Consider the following 22,910-nt stretch of genomic DNA (forward strand, 5'->3'; position numbering starts at 1 on the left):
TTTCTGATCTGTGAAATAGAATCTTTCGCCTTAATTCAGACAGCTGTGATGTAAAAATAGGTATGTACTATAAAAATGTTACTATGAAAAAAATTATGTAATTTTATTCTGAATATTTGAATATTCATATAAACTGAAGAGGATTTAAGGGGGAAAAAAAAGAAGCCAATACCTGTATTTCTAAGTTGCAATTCTCACATGAGTCTCCATTTGGCTTGGCTTCTTTTAATTCCACTTTCTGTACATGTTAAATATAGTTTGCCCAGGGGAGTCCCCAAAGCCCTCAAGTGGAGCATTAAAAGCCTAATGTGAAGACATTAGTTAAAACAGAAGCCAGTTTGTCATCTATTTTATTAAGTAAAATGTATATAATAAAATACAGTTGACCTTTGAACAACACAGAGGTTGGGGTGCCAAACTCTGCAAAGTCAAAAATCCACTTATAACTTTACAGTTGGCCCTATCTGCAGTTCTGCATCTGTAGATTCAACCAACCATGGATTGTGTAGTTCTGTAGCCCATTAAAGAAAAAAAAAAAAAAATCCATGTATAAGTGGACCCACAATTTCAAACCCATGCTGTTCAATGGTCAATAGTATATAGATTTTAAGTGTATCACTCAACGAATTTTGATATTGTATATATCTGCATAATTACTACTCCAATCAAGAGGCAGAACATACAGAACATGAAAGATTTTTATGTCTCACTCCCCAGAACTACCTGTTTTGATTTCTGTTGCCATAGACTCAATCTGCCTATTCTTAAACGTCATATAAATAGCATGGCTTCTTTCACTCAACATGTTTTTGACATTCATTCATGTTGTTGGGTATACCAGTTCATTCAATTTTATTGCTGAATTCCTTTGTATAAATGTGCCAGTTCCTCTATCCATGTGGGGATGTGCACTTGGGTTGTTTCTAGGCTGGGGCTAGGAATTTAGCTGCTATAAATACTCTGAACAAATCTTTGGTGCACAAGTGTTTTCATTCCCTTGGACAGAGGAGTAGAATTGCTGGGTTAAAGATCAAGTGTATATTTAACTCTATATAAGAAACAGCCACCTACTGTATAGCACTAGGAACTATTAGCTAGTCACTTATGATGGAGCATGATAATGTGAGAAACAGAATATATATATTTATCTATGTGAGACTGGGTCACCTTGCTGTACAGTAAAAAATTGACAGAACCCTGTAAACCAGCTATAATGGAAAAAATAAAAATTATTTAATAAAAAAGAAAAAAGACACTGCCAAATAGTCTTCCAGAGCGGTTATAATATTTTATAGTCCCACGAACAATATACAGGAATTTCAGTTACTCCACACCCTCAACCAAGATTTGCCATCTTTAACTTTAGCCTTTTCAAAAAAAAAAAAAAAAAAGAGTTCCTGTGGTGGCGCAGCAGAAACAAATCCAACTAGGAACCGTGAGGTTGAGGGTTCAATCCCTGGCCTTGCTCAGTGGGTTAAGGATCCCTGGCATTGCCCTGAGCTGTGGGGTAGGTCACAGACACGGCTTGGATCTTGCATTGCTATGACTGTGGCATAGGCTGGCAGCAACAGCTCCAATCAGACCCCTAGCCTGGGAACCTCCAAATGCCACAGGTACAGCCCTAAAAAGACAAAAAAATAACTTTAGCTATTCTTGCGGGTATGAAATGGTCTTTCTTTGTAATTTTCATTTCTCTAACGGCCAATGAGACTGAGCTTCATGTGCTTAATGGCCGGCCATTCACATGTCTTTGGTGAAGTAGCCATTCAAGTCCTTTGTCTATTTTTTAATTGGGTTGCTAGTTTTTATTATTGATATGCAGTTCTTCATATAGTCTGGATTTAAGTCCTTAGGCATACTCATATGCTGTGACAATAAAACAATGACATTCTTTTTTTTTTTTTTTTTTTTGCTATTTCTAGGGCCACACCCGTGACATATGGAGGTTCCCAGGCTAGGGGTCAAATCGGAGCCGCAGCTGCAGGCCTACACCAGAACCACAGCAAAGCGGGATCCCAGCCGCATCTGCAACCTACACCACAGCTCATGGCAACGCCAGATCGTAAAACCCACTGAGCAAGGGCAGGGATAGAACCCGCAACCTCATGGTTCCTAGTCAGATTCGTTAACCACTGCACCATGACGGGAACTCCCAAAACAATGACATTCTTTACATAATCAAGTGTTACTGCACTCTAGAAGTTTAACATTCATATAATATTTTATCTAACATTACAATTTTTTCATAGCTTAAGCTTGCCTTTTTTTCCCCTTTAATTGCAAATACATAATTTTGAAGGGGCCAATGAATCATTTTTCTTTGTTTTACGCTTGTGTATTCTCAAAGAAATCGTCACCTACCTCCTCTCAAGACCGTGAAAATATCTTTCCCATAGAAGGTACGTAAATTTAGCTTAACACCATCATCCACCTCAAACTAATTCATGTGTATGTATGGCGGGGGGGGGGATATATTATAAATTTCACAAGAACAAAACATATTAAAAAATAAAACTCCCATCATCCCACTTGTTAGCTAAAAGCTCACCTACTGTTTTAGCAAATAAAAGCCTCCTGCTTCACAAATTCAGAAACTTCCTATTTGAACATATTTCAGTCTTATAGATAATTCAATCTGTCTGAATGACTGTGTCAAATTTATGTCAAGAAATTATAATGACAGGAAGGATACAACCATTAGGAAGTGAAATGACTCAAAGGAACAGAAATAATAGTATATAGTCAACCTCAGACATCAGTGTCAGGCTTTCTATCAAGCAATTGTCATTGTCAGGGGTCCTCAGGTGGGGCTTTCAGTAACTGTATTATTTCCCCTCCAACTTTTCATTTTGAAAAACTTCAAATCTACAAAAAAGGTGAAAGAATAGTACAGTAAATATCTATGTACTCTTCACCTAGATTCACCAAATATTAATATTTGTCACACTTGCCATTTCTCACTCCCTGTAAACACATGCATATGCACACATCATGTGTGTGGCAGCTGTGAAAACGTGCCATTTGGAACTACATGAAGAGCAATGATCAACTGATGGCTACAACTGTTACTCTTCCAGATCTACCATCTTGTTCTCTCAAGGCCCAGCTTCTTGGGGGCTGTTTCTAGCTAATGACTGAGCTCAGCAGAAGTACTAACCTAGGTGTGTTTCCACAAGACATGGGTTTTTCTAACATGTAACTTTGGCTTGAGGACTCCCCATGAATAGAGCCAAACCCGTTTTTAACTGTGCTGCAGCCTGAGATGATTCCTGCCCAATCCCCCCCTCGCTCCCCTCCTCCTTCACAGGTGTCAGCCGGCCCTGTGGTCTGAACACTCCCTCCCACTTCGCTCTTTTCTCCCTTATTCTTCACAGTCTTTTCTCCCCAATAAATCCCTTATACATCTAATCCCATCTTAGCATCTACTGCTCAAAGTACCCAAACTAATACCATGCATGTGTGGGTGGATGGGTGCTGAACCATGAGAGCAAGTTGCAGATACCATGGCTTCAATCTTAAGCACTTCAGCACACATTTCTAAGAATAAGAATATTTTCCAACAAAATCAATTACAGAGACTATGTTCAGAAAAATCTGACAATACTTTAATGTAATAATACAGTCCATACTTAAATTTCTGATTTTTTCCAATGAAGTTCTTTTAATATTTTCCTTTTGATCCAGGATTTAGATGAAGAGAATGTTACATTTAATTTTCCTATCTTTTTAGAATCCTTTCATCTACAACAATTCTCCAGCTTCCCTCCAACCTCAATTATTCATTTTCATTACATTACCACATTTCTTTCAATTTCTAAAAAGTCTTGGCTAGCTGTTTTGCAGGACGTCTTTCAACTTAGATCTATTTGTTTTCTCCTGGTTTGGATCAAATATTTTTGCCAGGGAGTTCCCGTCATGGCGCAGTGGTTAACGAATCTGACTAGGAACCAGGAAGTTGCGGGTTCGATCCCTGGCCTTGGGTTAAGGATCCGGCATTGCCGTGAGCTGTGGTGTAGGTCGCACACGCGGCTTGGATTCCGAGTTGCTGTGGCTCTGGCGTAGACCGGTGGCTACAGCTCCGATTAGACCCCTAGCCTGGGAACGTCCATATGCCGTGGGAGTGGCCCTAGAAATGGCAAAAAGACAAAAAAAAATTTTTGCCAGGAATACAACATATGTGACGTTGTACCCTTCTTAGTGCATCATTATCAAGAGGCCCATGGTGTCCACTTGTCCCATTTGGGGGGATTTTGATTTTGATCACCTAATTAAGTATCCTTTTAGCAATTTAAAGATTAGGAGAACTAATGTGGGTTCTATATTCACTATAGAGTCAATCCTCAGATTACATGACAAACAAGGTATCAGCTAATAACTGACCCTAGTTGCAATAATTTATTATAAACTCATTCTCAGGGGAGTTCCCATCGTGGCTGAGCAGAAACCAATCTGACTAGCATCCATGAGGACACAGGTTCGATCCCTGGATCTGCTCAGTGGGTTAAGGATCCGGCACTGCCATGAGCTGTGGTGTAGGTCTCAGATGCAGCTTGGATCTGGCGTTGCTGTGGTGTGGTGTAGGCCAGCAGCTACAGCTCCAATTCCACTCCTAGCCTGGGAACCTCCACATGCCGCTGGTACAGCCCTAGAAAGACAAAATAAACAAATAAATAGAATAAAATAAAAATAAACTCATTCTCAGGATTTATTCAAGGAGCTTTAATATTAAGTCTTAGGAGAAATTTCTTCAAGGGTCACTCACATTTCTGCATGTTTTGTTAGAAAAGGCACTGACCGTTCTGGACTATCCTTTCAAAGACGTTTGTATAGTGAAGAGAGACAGGGTCTCCCTCCAGAGTAAAAAGTAGGCTGGCTTACAGTACTGGAAGATGCTTCCCTCCAGAGCAAAGAGCAGGCATGCTTACTGCTCATTATACAATACCTGCTTTCTTTAAGCACAGAGTTCCAGCTGCATGTACAGCTGGTACCTGACCTCCCTCTTGTAACTCTATGGGAATTAGGGCTTGGGGAACCAACACAAGTAAATGCTGAGACTTCAGATATTGCTATTGCAATGACTAAGAAAAGTCCTTTGTCTCTGACTCAGGAATCTCAAGTCCTCTGTCAGAATCCATAAAACTATGGCACACTAACTTCCTGGCTTGAAAGTAAGATGAAATCTCAGGCTCTTCACAGTTCTCAAAACTAGTGTTCATATTTCCTATAGGAAAGCAAACTTTACTTTCCTATTATATGTGAAGAATCTCATATGCAGTATATATAGGTCATAGCTCAACATTCAATTCCAAGTCCCTTTAACCATAATTTGATTTATAAGAACTTACCAAATAAAAGGTTATGATTAAACCAATCTGATATATTCTATTTTTTAAAAAATTATGTTGTTCTATCTTCACTTTACTTGGGCACTATTTTTTACCTCTACACCAGCAGAGGCATCAAACACAGCCACTGCACCATCCAACACTCTTAGGCAGCGCTCAACCTCCAAAGTAAAGTCCACATGACCTAAGAAAAAGATGAGAAATACATCACTTAAAATCTTTAAACCACCACCACATGATCCAGGAGAGCCCACACTTGGGTATGTACCCAAAACAATTCAACAGAAGATCTCAAAGAGATATTTCCACCCCCATATTCATAACTGCACTATTCACAACAGCCAAGAGGTAGAAGTAACCCAAATATCCATCAATGGATGACTGGTATACACACAACATTTTTTATGTATACAAAATGTGGGGAATTCCAGTCACAGCTCAGAGGAAATGAATTCTGATTAGCATCCATGAGGACGCGGGTTTGATCCCTGGCCTCGCTCAGAGGGTTAAAGGATCTGGCGTTGCCCTAAGCTGTGATGTAAGTTGAAGACACAGCTCAGATCTGGCGTTGCTATGGTTGTGGCGTGGGCCGGCAGCTACAGCTCCGATTGGACCCCTAGCCGGGGAAATTCCAGATGCTGGAAGTGCAGCCCTAAAAAAGCAAACACGAACACATACACAAACAAAAAAACCAAAATGTGTTATATATGTGCAAAGAAAAACTAAAGAAGAAGGAAAAAGGAAGGAAACCCTATCATGTGCTACAACATGGATGAATCTTAAACTGTTAAGTGAAAAAAGACAGTCGCAAGAGGACAAACTGTATGCTGCTTCTTAAAAGAGGTATCTAATGTAGTGAATATTATAGATCTAGAAAGTAAAATAATGGTTACCAGGGGTTGAGGGAAGGGACTAAGAAGTCATTGTTTAACAGGTATAGAGTTTCAGTTCTGCAAAATGATAAGTTCTAGAGATCTATTTCACGATAATCTAAGTGTATTTAACACTACTGAACTACACACTTAAAAACGGTTAAGACAGTGAATTTCATGATCTATAGTTTGGGTTTTTTCAACCATTAAAAAACACACAAAAACATACACAAACAAAAACCTCAAAGAATACAGCACCTCTGCATGGCTAAAACAGAACCATACCTGGTGTATCAATTAGATTGATTCTATACCCCTTCCAATCGAATGTAACAGCAGCTGATTGAATAGTTATGCCTCGTTCTCGCTCTTGAGCCATGAAATCTGTCACTGTATCTCCGTCATCAACATCTAACCAAGAAAAAGATGATGTAGTTAGGCTTAGTAGCAAGGGTATTTTATCGGTATTTGATATCTATCCAACAAAGTTTAATTTGCTTAAGAAAAGCTGTTCATTGGAATTCCCGTGGTGGCTCAGTGGTTAACCAACCCAACTAGTATCCATGAGGATGCAGGTTCGATCCCTGGCCTTTCTCAGTGGGTTAAGGATCCCTGGCATTGCCCTGAGCTGTGGGGTAGGTCACAGATGCAGCTCAGGTCCCAAATTGCTGTGGCTCTGGTATAGGCCAGCGGATATAGCTCTGATTCGACCCCGAGCCTGGGAACTCCATGTGTGGTGGGTGAGGCCCTAAAAAAACAACAACAAAAAAATTTTAAATATGTATATATATATTTGGTTTAATATTTAGATCCCTTAAATCTTTCTCTAAATAAATCAACATTCTAGAAAAAGCTATTTTTAGCAGGAGTAATTTTTCCATAAAAACAATTTTTCTGCAAAAACTAAGATTAATTTAACTATTTTAATTTTACTGAAACATACTTTTTTCATTTTTTTCCTAGTTTAACTTTATCTGACATTCCTCACACCTGATCCCTTGACAGGAGGCAGAGTAGTGTGATCAAAGAGTATAAACAGGAGTTCCAGTTGTGGTGCAGCAGAAATGAACCCAACTAGGAATCATGAGGTTTCGGGTTCAATCCCTGGCCTCACTCAGTGGCTTAAAGATCTGGCATTGCTGTGAGCTGTGGTGTAGGCGTGGCTCAGATCCTGTGTTGCTGTACCTGCGGTATAGGCCAGCAGCTACAGCTCCGACTGGACCCCTAGCCTGGGAACCTCCATATGCCATGGGAGTTTGGCCCTAAAAAGCAAAAAAATAAAATAAAAAAATAAAAGAGTACAGACAGACCAAATTTAAACCCCAACTTTATCACTTACTTCTTTATGATCTTGAACAAGTTACTTAACCTAGTATGGAAAATAAGGCTAATAAAGCCAGTCTTGCTGGGTTGTTAGAAGAATGAAATGACTAGAAAGATCAAGATGGCAGAGGAACAAGATGTGGTGTTCACCTTCTCCCACAAAAACATCAAAATAAAAAAAAAAATGTACATGTAGAACAATTTGCACTTATTAGCAACTGAATGCTGACAGAAGACCTTAAACCTCCAAAAAGGGCAAGAAACCACCCATATAACTAGGTAAAACAAAAGGAAAAAAGAGAGAGAGAGAGAAGGGAATCAGGATGGGACTAGCACTCCTGAGAGGGAATCGTCAAAGAGGAAAGGAACCTAGATCCTGGGAAGCCTCCTGACATGGAGATCAGCACAGATGGGGTGATTGCAAAACCCCAGAAAAAAGCACAGCACCTGCGCTGAGGAGGGCAAAGCAGAAAGAGAGTTCCACAGACCACTGGGCCACTGCCCCCAGACACCACAGCCTGAAACACTCAGGTGGGAGCTGGGCACTGATACTCAGGCTACAGAGGTCAGTTCTGGAAAGAGGACTAGGGCCAGTGGTGTGGAGACAGCCTGGGGAGCTAGGGAGTGGTGTGCCACAGGCTGGGGATTGAGTACCACAGTTGAGGGAACCAGGAAGAAGGTCTGGGGCTGCAGGAGAGGCAAGGTGCCATTGATGGGGAGGGCAAGAGGAGGAGGGGTGGACCATCATAGGAATATCTTTTCCTGCATGTGCAAACTCTTGGAAGGTGGGGCTACAGGCAGCAAGGCACCTCTTGCATGGGTTACAGGTGGTGGCACATCCTGTGTGGGATAAGCACAAGAGGACTCCTCTTTTTAAGAGAATTTTTTGTTTTGTTTTGTTTTTTTGCCTTTTTTCTAGGGTTGCTTCCACGGCATATGGAGATTCCCAGGCTAGGGGTCAAAACGGAGCCAGAGCCACCGGCCTATGCCACAGCCACAACAATGAGGGATCCAAGCCACATCTGCAACCTACACCACAGCTCACGGCAACGCCAGATCCTTAACCCACTGAGCAAGGCCAGGGATGGAACCGCAACCTCATGGTCCCTAGTCAGATAAGTTAACCACTGAACCACAACGGGAACTCCAACAGGACTTCTCTTGCATGGTCTACAGGCGGTGGGAGCAAGATCAGTCATCTCAGACTCCAGAGGTGGGTGTGGCCCACAACCAAGGGAACAGGAACCACCTACAGCCAGAGTCACCTCAGAGATCAGCATAAAGAAGGGCACTGCAACCAAGTACCACCTGTTGTTGCTCTCACTCCTCTAGGAACACACAGGCCTTGCCACTGCCCCTGCCAAATGCTCCAAATGCTGCCTTCATCTGCCTGAGGGTCAGCGCCACCTCCAAGGGCCCTGCAACTAGGAGCAGCCTGAGCCACTTTCCCATGGGTCCTTGCCACTGTGAAGGGCCCAGCAACCAGGCACTAGCTATTAGCCCTACCCACTGCCTCCATCTCCCTGGAAGCACTTCAGCACCCTAAAAACAAATAGTAAGCCCTCACAAAATACCCAGAGGTACTCTCACATTTAAATAGCCCTCCAATATTGCAGTAGTTGGTTTCCCTAAACTCACAGAATAAGAAAAATACATAAGCAAAATGAAGAAGCTCGTAACCATTAAATAACAGGAGAATTAACCTGAAGGAGCCAACAACGAAACAGACCTCTGCAGTCTAACAGATACCAAGTTCAAAAAGGAGATAGTGGAGTTTCCATTGTGGCTCACTGGAAACACATGTGACTAGTATCCATGAGGTCGGAGGCTCAACCAACCAGTGGGTTAAGGATCTGGTGTTGCCTTGAGCTGTGGTGTAGGTCACAGACGCAGCTAGGATCTGGTGTTGCTGTGGCTGCTGTGTGGGTCAGTGGCTGCAGCTTCAATTTGACCCCTAGCTTGGGAATCTCCATATGCTGTGGGTACAGCCCTAAGACAAATTTAAAAAAGAAAAAGAAAAAGAAAAAGAAAAAGAGAAAGAAAGAAAGAAAGAAAGAAAGAAAGAAAGAAAGAAAGAAAGAAAGAAAGAAAGAAAGAAAGAAAGAAAAAGAAAACCAAATGAAAGACCAGGAAAGCAATATAAGAGATCTATGGGATAATATAAAGCAGGCCAATATACATATAATAGGGATTTCAGCAGGAGAAGGAAAAGAAAAGGGAATTGAAAATATATTTGAAGAAATTACGGCTGAAAACATTCCAAATCTAAAGGAAAGACACATCAAGATACAGGAAGCAAAAAGGGTCCCAAATAAGTTGAACTCAAACAGGCCCACACCAAGACATATTATAATAAAAACGGCAAAAGTTAAAAGAGAGGTTTCTAAAGACTGCAAGAAATAAAAAAAGACTTAACTATAAGGGTACTCCCATAAGGCCAGCAGCTGATTTCTCTACAGAAACACTACAAACCAGAAGACAGTGGCAAAATATATTTAAAGTTCTAAAAGGGAAAAATTTGAAGCCTAGAATACTCTAGCCAGTAAGAATATAATTTAAAGTAGAAGGAGAAATAAAGAATTTCTCTAACAAACAAAAACTAAAGAATATAGCAATTCTAAACCCATTCTAAAAGAAATACTGAAAGGGCTCCTCTAAATAAAAAAGAAGAAACAGGATTGACAAAATCACTACTGGAAAGTAATTACTTAAGCCAGCATAAAGATTTAAAAGAAAAAAGAAAAATCTACTGTAAAAGCAACAATAAACACAAGGAAGGGCAAAAGGATAAACACAAAGATGTTAAAAAGGACATCACAAATCATAAAATGTGGAAAAGGACAGTCAGGAAATCTGGACTCTTTTTTTTTTAGAATGGGTGTGAGCCTGTTTGACTATCAAGCTAAAGCAAGCAGGTATGGGAAGGGGTTAACATACTGGAAATTCAGGGCAACCATAAAACCAAACCAAACATACATTCACAAAAACTAAAAAGGTGAGGACACAAGTGTATCACCCAACAACAAAAAGAAATGGAACAAAGGAGAAACAGAATCAATTGGAAACAAGGTTTAAAATGGCAATAAATATATAATTATGAATAATTACCTTAAATGTCAATGGATTGGATGCTCCAATCAAAAGATAGAGTGGCAGACTGGATTTTTAAAAAAAGAGCATATAATATGCTGCCTAAAAGAGGCTCACCTTAGGACAAAGGACACCTAAATTGAAAGTGAGGGAATGGAAAAAGGTATTTCATGCTAATGGAAAAGATGGGAAAGGAGGAGTTGCAATACTCACATCAGACAAAATAGACTTTAAAATGAAGGCCTTAAAGAAAGACAAAGAAGGACACCATTTAATGATAGAAGGATCCATTCAAAAAGAGGATATTATACTTGTCAATATATATGCCTTTAAAATAGGCGCACCCAAATACATACAGCAAATACTAACAGATATAAAAGTAGAAATTGATGGGAATACAGTAATAGTAGGAGACTTTAACACCTCACTCACATCAATGGACAGATCCTCTAGACAGAAAATTAATAAGACAATGGAGATCCTAAATGACACAATGGAAAAGTTAAACTGACATTTTCAGTACATTACGTCCAAAAAAATCAGAATATAATTTCTTTAAGTGCACGTGGAACATTCTCAAGGACTGGCCACATACTAGGGCACAAAACTAACCTCAACAAATTTAAGAGTACAGAATTATTTCTGGTAACTTCTTTCACCACAATGGCATGAAACTAGAAATCAACCACAGGAAAAGAAATGAGAAGAAACTGACTACATGGAGACTAGGCAACATGCTACTAAAAAACCAATGGGTCAATAAGGAAATCAAAAGAGACATTAAAAAATACCTCAAGACAAATGATAAGGGAAACAGAACCATTAAAAAATCTATGGGATGCCCCAAAAGCAGTTCTTAGAGGAAAGTTCATAGAGATACAGGCCTTCCTCAGAAAAGAAGAAAAATCTGAAATCAATAACTTAACCTAAGACCTAAAAGAATTGGAAAAAGAACAAAACCTAAAGTCAGCAGAAGGAAGGAAATTATAAGATAAGAAACAATAAATCAGAGATTTAAAAAAAATTAAAAAAACGAAAGATAGGTCTTTGAAAGGGTAAACAAAATTAACCAACCTCTGGCCAGACTCACCAAGAAGAGGAAAGAATTCAAATAAACAAAATAAGAAATGAAAAAGGAGAAATCTCAACAGATATTGCAGAAATAAAAAACAAAAAACAAAACTATTAGAGACTACTAGGAACAATTACATGTCAACACATTTGACAACCTAGAAGAAATGGACAACTTCACAGGCCGCCAAAACTGAATTTAGAAGAAACACATCAACTGAACCGACTGATCACTAGAAATGAAATTGAGTATGTGATAAAAACATTCCCTACAAACAAAAGGCCAGGACCAGATGGCTTCGCAGGCAAATTCTACCCAACACACAAAGAACTTACACCAATCCTTCTTAAATTTTTCCAATAGGTTGAAGAAGGAATACTTCCAAAGACATTCTATAAAGTTACCGTCATTCATACCAAAACCAGACAAAGACACTACCAAAAAGGAAAATTATAGGCCAGTATCTTTGATGAATATAGATACAAAAATTCTCAACATTGTAACCAACCAAATCCAACAACATATAAAAAAAGATCATACACCAAGGACCAAGTGGCATTCATCTCAAGTTCACAAAGATGGTTCAACATATGTAAATCAATGTCATACATCACATTAATGAAAGAAAAGCCAAAAACCATATGGTCATCTGAAAAGATGCAGAAAAGCATTTGACAAAATCTAATATTCATTCATGATAAAAACTCTTACCAAAGTGGCTACAGCGGGACTATACATTGACATAAGAAAAGCCATTTAGGACAAACCCACAGCCAATATAATACTCAAAGGGAAAAAGCTGAAAGCCTTCCCACTAATATCTGGAACAAGACAAGGATGCCCACTCTCACCACTTTTATTCAACATAGTGTTGGAAGTCCTAGCCACAGCAATCAGACAAATAGAAATAAAAGATGTCCAAATTGGAAGGGAAGAGGTAAAACTGTCACTCTGTGCAGATGACATCATACTATATATATAGAAAACCCTAAGGACTCCACACAAAAACTACTCAACCTGATGGATGAATTCAGCAAGTAGCAAGATAAAAAGTTAACATTTAGAAACCTTGCATTTCTGTATGGGAACAATGAAATACTACGAAAGGAATATAAAAATACAATACCTTTTAAAATTGCATGCAAAAATACTAAATACCTAGGAATAAACCTGAATGAGGAGGTGAAAGACTTATATGCTGAAAACCGTAATATAAAACATTAATCAAGGAAATTAATGAGGATTCAAAGAAATGTAAAGATATTCAAGTTCCTTGATTGGAAGAATTAGTATCATTAAAATGGCCATACTACCCAAAGCAATCTACAGATTCAACGCAATCTCTATCAAATTACCCGTGACATTTTTTAAAGAACTAGAACAAGCAATCCAAAAATTTATATGGAACCATAAAAGACCCAGAATTGACAAAGCAATCTTGAGGGACAAAAAACAAGCAGGAGGCATAACTTTCCCAGACTTCAGACAATATTACAAAGCTACAGTAATCAAGACAATGTGGTACTGGTACAAGACTGGGGGAGTCCCTTTGTGGCTCAGCAGTTGATGAACCTCCCTAGGAGCCATGAGGATGTGGGTTCGATCCCTGGCCTCGCTCAGTGGGTTAAGGATCCAGCATTGCTGTGAGCTGTGGTGTAGGTTGCAGACACAGCTTGAATCCCATGTTGCTGTGGCTGTGGTGTAGGCCGGCAGCTGTAGCTCCAATTCAACCCCTAGCCTGGGAACTTCCATACGCTGTGGGTATGGCCCTAAAGGGAAAAAAAAAAAAAAAAAAAGACTGTCACTGGTACAAAAACAAACATACTGTAGCCCAGATAGTTTTGTGAGTCTGAATGTTTACTTGAACCTAAAAAGACTCTTTGATGAGTATTGCAACTACCTTATGTTGTGGTTTAGATTTCAGTGCCTCCATGCCACACCTGAGATCTTCTAGATTGATTTTTTTTTTCCCCTTTTCTGGCTGCACCTGCAGCATATGAAGTTCTTGGGCTAGGGAATGAATTCAACCCCATCTATAACCTACGTGACAGGTGCTGCAACACTGGATCCTTAACCCACCACGCCGGGCAGAGGATCAAACCAGCAACCCCAGAGACAAGTGGGGACTTGTGTAACATTAACTCGGTGTACCACAGTGGGAACTCCTAAGTTGACTTCATTTTTTTCTGGCCACGCCCACAGCATGTACAAGTTCTCAGGCCAGGAATCAAACGTGCACCATAGCAGCAACCCCAGCCACTGCAGTGACAGTGCCAGATCCTTAATCCATTGAGCCACATGGGTACTCCCTAGGTTGACTTCTTAATCAAATTATCTTCCAATATTTTCTCTAATGAAGCAGTGGGGTAGGGAGAGGAGGAATCATTCTAACCTCCCAGTGATCTTGTGTATCCAGAATAATACAGTATTCTTTCTGTGGTGGTAGTTTTGCCTGCATCAATATGAGCCATAATTCCAATATTACGGATTCTGTTTAAAAGAGGAAAAGATGACATATATTACATTGTGAACATTACTAAAATTATAAAACCAAAATATCTGTTGTGCAAATTTCAAAGTTGGTTACTATTTCAATAGTTTATAAAATAGTGTAAAAACTGGAAAAATGAAAAACCTCACTATCACATTAGTCTAACAAAACAGCTAAGTTACAAAAGAACTAACTACAATTTTGTGAATATCTTGTATTTATATCCATGAAAAATGTGCTGTTGCTAAATTAAAAATGTTTAGCACTCAATTGATACAAAAAAATAGCTTTTAAGATATATACCAACACCTATTTATAGTTAATTAGCTAGAACTGAAGGTTACAGAAATTAGAGCATTCACTAAATGCTGAACTAAGCCTTTGTGAGAAAGCTCTTACTTTTCATGGAAGCCTCTAGAAAAGACAGTATCAGTGACAGTACTTACTTAGTAATAGGAGGACTGATGATGGAATGAAGGGACTTGACATCATTTCCTATTATACCTAATGGAAAAAGTGTTAAACTGTGAAATTTAAAGAAATTTTCCATTAATTTACAAACAAAAGAAATTAAAATAATTTTAAGCAAATAGTGTAATTCCAATTAAGGTAAAATTCAAGCTAAATGAAACTCATTTACCTAAAACTTATTTTCTTGCAATCTCTAAATAATAGGCTGTGGATGGCAATAATACAAGGTAAAGTTTTTAAACATTCATTTCTAGATAGTCTTAGATATAGATAGATTTACCCCAATCTCTGCCATGTTCTACAATTATATAATAACTAAATAGAATTATAAAAGTGGAATTAATGTTTATAACAAGAATCTTAAGATCTTGAACCAAAATGAAAAAAAATTTTTTTTTTTTTGTCTTTTTGCTATTTCTTGGGCCGCTCCTGCGGCATATGGAGGTTCCCAGGCTAGGGGTCGAATTGGAGCTGTAGCCACCGGCCTACCCAGAGCCACAGCAACGCGGATCCAAGCCGCGTCTGCGACCTACACCACAGCTCACGGCAACACCGGATCGTTAACCCACTGAGCAAGGGCAGGGACCGAACCCGCAACCTCATGGTTCCTAGTCGGATTCATTAACCACTGCACCACGACGGGAACTCTGAAAAAAAAATTTTAAAGAGCACAGTCCGGGGGAGTTCCCGTCATGGCTCAGTGAAAGTGAAACTGACTAGCATCCATGAGGTTGCAGTTTCGATCCCTGGCCTCACTCAGCTCAGTGGGTTAAGGATCTGGTGCTGCCATGAGCTGTGGTGTAGGTTGTAGACTCGGCTCAGATCTGGCATTGCCGTCACTGTAGCATAGGCTGGCAGCTACCGCTCTGATTCGACCCCTAGCCTGGGAACCTCCACACGCAGCAGGTGCAGCCCTAAAAAAAACACACACAAAAATAAGAAAATAAATAAAAAGCATAGTCCTATAATTCTACATCATCAAGCCTTGAAGAGCTAACAGTGATACTCATATCAGCTGATAATGTTTCTGTACAACTTGGAACCTACCTTCCCTCAGGAATTCTAAGGATGCAACACCTTTAAAAATAGCCTGGGAGGGCATTCCCGTTGTGGCGTAGTGGAAACAAATCCGACTAGGAACCATGTGGTTGCAGGTTTGATCCCTGGCCTCGCCCAGTGGGTTAAGGATCTGGCGTTGCTGTGAGCTGTGGTGTAGGCTGCAGATGCGGCTTGGATCTGGTGTGGCTGTGGCTGTGGCACAGGCCAGCAGCTACAGCTCCAATTGGACCCCTAACCTCTATAAGCCTCGGGTGCGGCCCTTAGTATAAAAACCAGAAATGAACGAGGAAAATCAACATTTTACAAGAGCAGTCTACAAGTAGACTCACCTGCTATAAACTTTTGAGCCAGCTACTCAAGCCGTTTACCCTTCCCTTTCTTTCATTCATGGGGATGACTAGCAGGTGAGGAGCTTAAGTCTCCTGGTATCACCTCCTAGCATCAGAATACTCCAACTCCTAATAATCTCAAGGAAATAGCTAAGAAACAAAACAGAGCCACTACTTTCAAAATGTTTGGAGACCTCTAACAAGGGAGATGCTTGCAAATGAGAGAGGGATAGAGAGGGAGAAAGAGAGAAAGGCTAAGAAACAAAACAGAGCCACTACTTTCAAAATGTTTGGAGACCTCTAACAAGGGAGATGCTTGCAAATGAGAGAGGGATAGAGAGGGAGAAAGAGAGAAAGGAGAAAGCAAGCAATCAGTTTATGTAAACGAGAAAAAGCTAACATGTGTACCTGGTAGGGAACTATAATTTCTTCCATGAGGCAGATGTAGCTTTAATCTTCTTAGATTTGCTCTTATTTTAGAGCAACACACATTCTAGTGAGGGGAAAAAGAAACTTGATATTAAATTTATTTTACCATGACTTATTACTATAGTTTTAACATCATAATTATGTTTTGTCAGAGGACAAAATAATTTCAATCTCTATAAAGTAGTCTCAACTTAATAACTCCAATTCTTTTAACAAGCATGACACAAAATTATACTATGAGAATGCTGATTTGCTCTTTTGAGCTGACCTTAGATGATGGCTCTCTTAGACCTACAGCATTAGCATTATAAGAATCTTATCTGGGAGTTCCCGTTGTGGCGCAGTGGTTAACGAATCCGACTAGGAACCATGAGGTTGCAGGTTCGGTCCCTGCCCTTGCTCAGTGGGTTAAGGATCCGGCGTTGCCCTGAGCTGTGTGTAGGTTGCAGACGCGGCTCGGATCCTGCGTTGCTGTGGCTCTGGTGTAGGCTGGTGGCTACAGCTCCGATTCAACCCCTAGCCTGGGAACCTCCATATGCTGCGGGAGCGGCCCAAGAAATAGCAACAACAACAAAAGACAAAAAGACAAAAAGACAAAAAAAAAAAAGAATCTTATCTGAAAGACAAGTTCTCAGGACCTGTTCCAGACAAGAGAATCAGAAACTCTAGGGATAGGGTCGAATAATCTTTTTTTAACAAGCATCCCCAGGTGATTCTGATAGCTGCAGTTTGAGAATCACGACCCTCAAGTTTCCAGAGAGTCAGGAGGTTAAATAAGGTCACTCATCCTGGATACTCCTGGGTTCTCCCTTAAAGCTGTTAAGAGCTGGTGGGGGTCATGAACTCTGAAACCATTAGGTGTTTTCACTTAGATTTATAACAGAGGCTACACATTAGAATCAACTGGAAAGCTTTTTGTAAAAACATTTGGGAAACGAGAGTAAGGGGGATATTGGAGGAACTAGGAACCAACTGTTTTTTTTTTTTTTTTTGGCCATGCCTGCAGCATGCAGAAGTTCCCAGGCCAGGGATCGAACCCTCGCCACAGCACCGACCCCAGCTGGTGCTGTGACAAAGCTAATCCTTAACCCACTGCACCACAGAAGAACTCCAGAATTAGCATTTTTATAAGTTTCCTAGGTATCTTCTCCTAATGTTCCCACATAGAGGTTGAACATTCTCCATCAATTTGTCCCTAGACCACTAGAGACACATTTAATGGCTGCCAATACACTTGGAACTGTTGAGTAAGTGTATGTCATGATTTGGGGCTGCCACCATCTTTCTTTCATTAAGTCACTGAATGTCTAACCATGTCTTCTCTATTACCTCTATATGAGCTACTGAAGTCTCTGGCAATAAAACATTCGTATCCTAAGTACAGTTTTAAGAGTAGAGACACAAACTATCTAAATTTTCACTTCATAATGACCAGGGTAAGACAGTATCATCTGTCACAGGGAGTGTAGTCTGAAAGCATCACAAATGAAAACACTGAAGAAAAAGTGTGTAACTCCTTGGGCCACTAATGGAATAGAGTCTCAAAATGCTGCACAGGTGATTCTAAAGCAGCAAAATGAATTTACAGACTAATAAAGGATAAGGCATATTTGATTATAGGTTCTTCCATACTCCCCATTAAGAAACGGCTGATATACTAGTATATGAGATATACAAGGCCTTCAGGGAAGTCAGGCAACTGACGCTGCTGAAGTACAATTAATTTTACAAGAAAAGCTTACGTCAATGTGCAAGCTGGATATTTTCTTATGATTCACTGCAAATATTCTCAGGTTGGACATCTTGGCCCTCTCAACTGTTATTCTCTGAAAAAGAAATATAAAAAATATTAAAAAATAAAGAAATATAAGAAATATAAAAACTTATAAAACTAAGTTTATGTATTGCATAAACTTTTGTAAAGCACATGCAATACATATGGTAAAAATGCATTACTTTTTTAAAGTATTTTTAGCTATCAAAAGGTCAATGCATTATTCAGAAAATGTAAACAAACTAAACATGAGAAATATGGTTCTCAAGCTTAAAATGTCCCATATTATCTCAACATCCTTTAATTAAGATATGAATACATTGTAGAAAAAGATATATTGAAATTACAAAAATACAGCATACGAACAAAAGCGCATTTTTAAGTAAAAATTTAAAAGAGAAATAAGTATAGAAAGGTAAGCATCTACATGTTAACTTGGTAATTTTTCATTCGTAGTACAACTTTTGGTTTATCTGTATATACTGTTTTTTCTATCATGATGAAAAAATAAAATCACGTAAAAAATACACAACAACAAGTCCTCTTCTATGATCTTAGCATCGGGCACATTTAGTTTAAAGACATTTATTCTTCAGACAATATTACAAGGCCACAGTAATCAAAATAGTGTGGAACTGGTACAAAAACAGTCATATAGACCAATGGAACAGAACAGAGAGCCCAGAAATAAACCCAGACACCTATGGTCAATTAATCTTTGACAAAGGAGGCAAGAATATAAAATGGGGGGAAAAAAAGTCTCTTTACCAAGTCATGCTGGGAAAACTGGACAGCTGCCTGTCAAGCAATGAAACTAGAACACACCCTCACACCATGCACAAAAATAAACTCAAAGTGGCTTAAAGACTTAGACATAAGGCAAGACACTATTTCTTCATACACTTCAACCAAAAACAAATAAGTAACACATTACAGAAGCAGATGTAAGCTGGTTTCTATTAAGGCAGACATTAAAAAGACTTGTAAAACTGTAAAGCAATGTAAAACACCCTTAAAACTAAATCATTTTTTAAAATGTAGGCAGTTTTCATAAAACTGTATTACTTACATTAATATTTGATACATTATTTTTAATGAACTACTAAAACATTTAACCTGATGTGTGGCTCATCAGGTTAAGGACCCAACCCATTTTTTCTGAGGATGTGGTTTCAGTCCTTGACCTCACTCAGGGGGGTAAGCACTCAGCATTGCCCAAGCTGAGGAGCAGGTCAGATGCACCTGGGATCCTATGTTGCTGCATTACAGGGCTCAGCTGCAGCTCTGATCAGACCTGATTAGCCCCGTGGCTCAGGAACTGCCATATGCCACAGGTGCAGCTGTTAAAAATTTTTTTTAATTAAAATGTTTTAATTTCCAATATTTGAACGTTGATTATAACCCACATAAACAAAACTGAAGTTCTAAATCTTTTTTTTTTTTTTTTTTTTTTTTTTTTGTCTTTTTGCCATTTCTTGGGCTGCTCCCGTGGCATATGGAGGTTCCCAGGCTAGGGGTCGAATCGGAGCTGTAGCCACTGGCCTACACCAGAGCCACAGCAACGCGGGATCCGAGCCGCATCTGCGACCTACACCACAGCTCACGGCAACGCCGGATCGTTAACCCACTGAGCAAGGGCAGGGACCGAACCCGAAACCTCATGGTTCCTAGTCGGATTCGTTAACCACTGCGCCACGACGGGAACTCCCTGAATCATTTTTAACAGTATGAAGCATTCCTATAGACCAAACTTTTTTTTTGTCATTTCTTAGGCCACCCCCGCGGCATATGGAGGTTCCCAGGCTAGGGGTCGAATCGGAGCTGTAGCTGCCAGCCTACAGCTAGAGCCACAGCAACGCCGGATCGTTAACCCACTGAGCAAGGGCAGGGATAGAACCCGCAACCTCATGGTTCTTAGTCGGATTCGTTAACCACTGCGCCACGTCGGGAACTCCTAGACCAAACATTTTTAAAACTTACTCCAACGCTGCTTCCCAAAGTCAACACCTATAATTACTTTAGGTTATAGACCCCCCCCCCAAAAATCACTTAGTAAATAAATGTTAGAAAAAACAGCCAACAAAATCTGTGATTCTGTAGATAAGTGCGGCTTACAATGATGTTAAAGTTATTTACATTAAAATATGAACTTAAGGAGTTCCCGTCGTGGTGCAGTGGTTAACGAATCCGACTAGGAATCATAAGGTTGCGGGTTCGGTCCCTGCCCTTGCTCAGTGGGTTAACGATCCGGCGTTGCCGTGAGCTGTGGTGTAGGTCGCAGACACGGCTCGGATCCCGAGTTGCTGTGGCTCTGGTGTAGGCTGGTGGCTACAGCTCCGATTCGACCCCTAGCCTGGGAATCTCCATATGCCGCAGGAGCGGCCCAAGAAATAGCAAAAAGACCGAAAAAAAAAAAAAATGAACTTAAGGAAAACTATTAAGTAATTAATAGCACAGGTGACATTAAGCTGTCAGTCTTAAAAAGGTAGTACTCAGATCACTCAAGTGGGAAATACTGTTTTAATCTATATTTGACCTATACCTTTCAATTAAATAACCTCATCTCATCAACTCCCCACTTAAAAACCTGTAAAGCTTTTTTGTTTGTTTTTGGCTGCACCCAGAAATTGACTCCAAGCCCCCTGCTAAGACCTATGCGGCAGCTGCGTCAACACTGGACCCTTTCGACCCACTGTGACTGCTGCCAAACTCGGCCTTTGTCTGCCACTGCCGAATAGAAACGTGGAGTTAGGATTGTGGGTGAAGGAGGGAAAAAAAAAAAAAAACCCAGCTTTATTGCTTTGCCAAGCGAAGGAGGGTAACAGCAGGCTAATGCCCTAAAGACTGTGCCCCCCCCCCCCCGTTAGGAAGAATTTGGGGGAGTTTTATAGTAAAAAGGAGAAAAACAGGTTTTCATATAGGAATCAGGATTGGGGCAGACATGAATTCTTTCTTTCTTTGAGGGAATCAAAGCTGACATCAGGGGCTCATGATGGTGGTCTTCTGGGTTATTGCCTAAAATAACAGTATTTGCAAAAAGGGCATATTTACATTGTAAATCAAGTACAATCAAAAAAAATTTTAAGGCACTATTGATCAGAGATTAAAACTGGAAAAGTTCCAAAAAAACACCATGTGCTAATGATTTTTAACCCACAGGCAACTGTGCTCAGGGTGCCTAATCTTTAGCTTACAGGTGACTGTGTTCAGAATGCAATCAAGCCAGTGAGAAGGACAAGGAAGGACTTTAAGCTGTTCAATTTTAAAGTATTCACTTCTAAAAAAAAGCGGAAGGAATATAACTTTTCTCTTCGGTATATAAGATCCCTATATAATTATGTGTATCCCTTGAGAGGGAACCAGGATCCTGCCCCAAGGCTAATGTTTCTTGATTGCTCCTCCCTTGTCTTTGTATCCCTTTCCTTCCCTGATGATCAACTGTCTGAACCTGTCCCTTGGAACTTAGGGAGAATCAGGGGAGGCTGAATGAGGCCCATTTCCTAAAAACAAGAAAGGGGGGATAGAGAAAGGCTTTTGTGCCCAGGAGCCCCACAGGGACATGCTCAGTGACATGACTGGCTGAGAATAAAACCGTAGCCTCAGAGGGCCACCCCACACTGCAGTCAAGTCCCTAACCCACTGCACCACAGGGGGAACTCTTGTAAAGTTTCTTAATATAACAAATCTGATCCAAACTACCTTCACAGCCTTGTACCCTACCTTATACCAGCAACTCCCACCAAAATTCCCCAGATACACCATGCTCTGACATCTTGACACCACTGCCTGAAAGCAGTCCTGGAATTGACAATGCCACACACCTGGTAAATTTCTATTTGATCTTCAAGGCCCAGCTTAGAAGACTTTGCTAATTTCCTACAAATTTACTTCCTTCTCTGTGCTTCATAACACTTGGAACTTATATTTACTCATGCCAAATACATTTCCAAGTTTTCTCCACTACCATCAGCTCCCCAAAAGAAGGGATCTTCTTAAAACAAATCCACTCAACATCGTCCTGTGCACCAAAAGTCCTCAGGATTTCAGAAATTAGTCCCCGAAAACAGGACGTTGTCTTTTCTGACAGTAGAGACCCAGTAATTTTACTTTCCTCTACAATAAGTTTTCATTCCTCGTCATTCTTCTCAATCATGAACACATTACACACGCCGACAGGAGCAAAGATCAGTCGCTCTCGCTTAAAAGAGAGAAAAGCCTACACGTGGGCGGACACAGGGCTGGGGAGTGATAAGGGCGAGACCTTGCTGTCCTCATATTTTCCTGGCTATAGCATCCTAGAAGGTCGCCGGTGGCCACTGTGGGGCATAGTCCTAGGCACGCTGGAGTAGCAATAAGCGGCCCGGTACGCACCTGGCATTCGGTCGCATTCCGTATTTCCGCCTTTCCCCGCCGGGCTGGTGAGAGCAGAGGTGCCGGTGGCACTCACGCCTGCAAAGGCCTCACGTCACTATCTCCTACCTGCCTGAACGCCGGAATACCGGTGAATGGAACCTCAACCTTTTTTGCTCCGCCTCCACAGGCGTGGCACTTCACCACTTCCGGCGGTACCTCTCCCAAATGCCGCCGGCCAGCAACTTCCGCCCTTCGAGCTGAAACTGAAGAACGACGGCTCGGAACGGCTGCTTTGTGCTTTC

The 22,910-nt window shown here is 40.4% G+C and overlaps 1 protein-coding gene across 11 annotated transcripts in view; it reads right to left on the reverse strand.

Moving 5' to 3' along the window:
* The window catches only part of GFM2 (GTP dependent ribosome recycling factor mitochondrial 2), an 87,323-nt gene extending 64,561 nt beyond the window's left edge, over window positions 1-22,762 (reverse strand). For 8 of the 11 annotated variants that reach the window (XM_085013821.1, XM_085013819.1, XM_085013825.1 and 5 more), the window contains exons 1-7: window positions 22,627-22,762; window positions 18,224-18,307; window positions 16,461-16,545; window positions 14,640-14,697; window positions 14,095-14,192; window positions 6,503-6,628; window positions 5,441-5,529 (exon numbers count right to left, since the gene is read on the reverse strand). In XM_085013821.1, the coding sequence (XP_084869947.1) occupies window positions 5,441-5,529; window positions 6,503-6,628; window positions 14,095-14,192; window positions 14,640-14,697; window positions 16,461-16,545; window positions 18,224-18,283 (516 nt within the window). In that variant the 5' untranslated portion in view covers window positions 18,284-18,307; window positions 22,627-22,762. Of the gene's footprint in view, window positions 1-172; window positions 1,396-2,747; window positions 2,866-5,440; window positions 5,530-6,502; window positions 6,629-14,094; window positions 14,193-14,639; window positions 14,698-16,460; window positions 16,546-18,223; window positions 18,308-22,626 lie in introns of those variants that run through there. The other 3 variants (XM_085013823.1, XM_085013824.1, XM_085013822.1) reach the window with 2 other exon arrangements.
* Between the last annotated feature and the right edge of the window lie 148 nt (window positions 22,763-22,910).

The sequence above is a fragment of the Sus scrofa genome, chromosome 2, assembly GCF_054392235.1.
Source record: "Sus scrofa isolate SSC_HxYL_T2T_F1_AM1 chromosome 2, Sscrofa_HxYL_maternal_Yorkshire_Landrace_v2.0, whole genome shotgun sequence".
NCBI classification, from domain to species: domain Eukaryota; kingdom Metazoa; phylum Chordata; class Mammalia; order Artiodactyla; family Suidae; genus Sus; species Sus scrofa.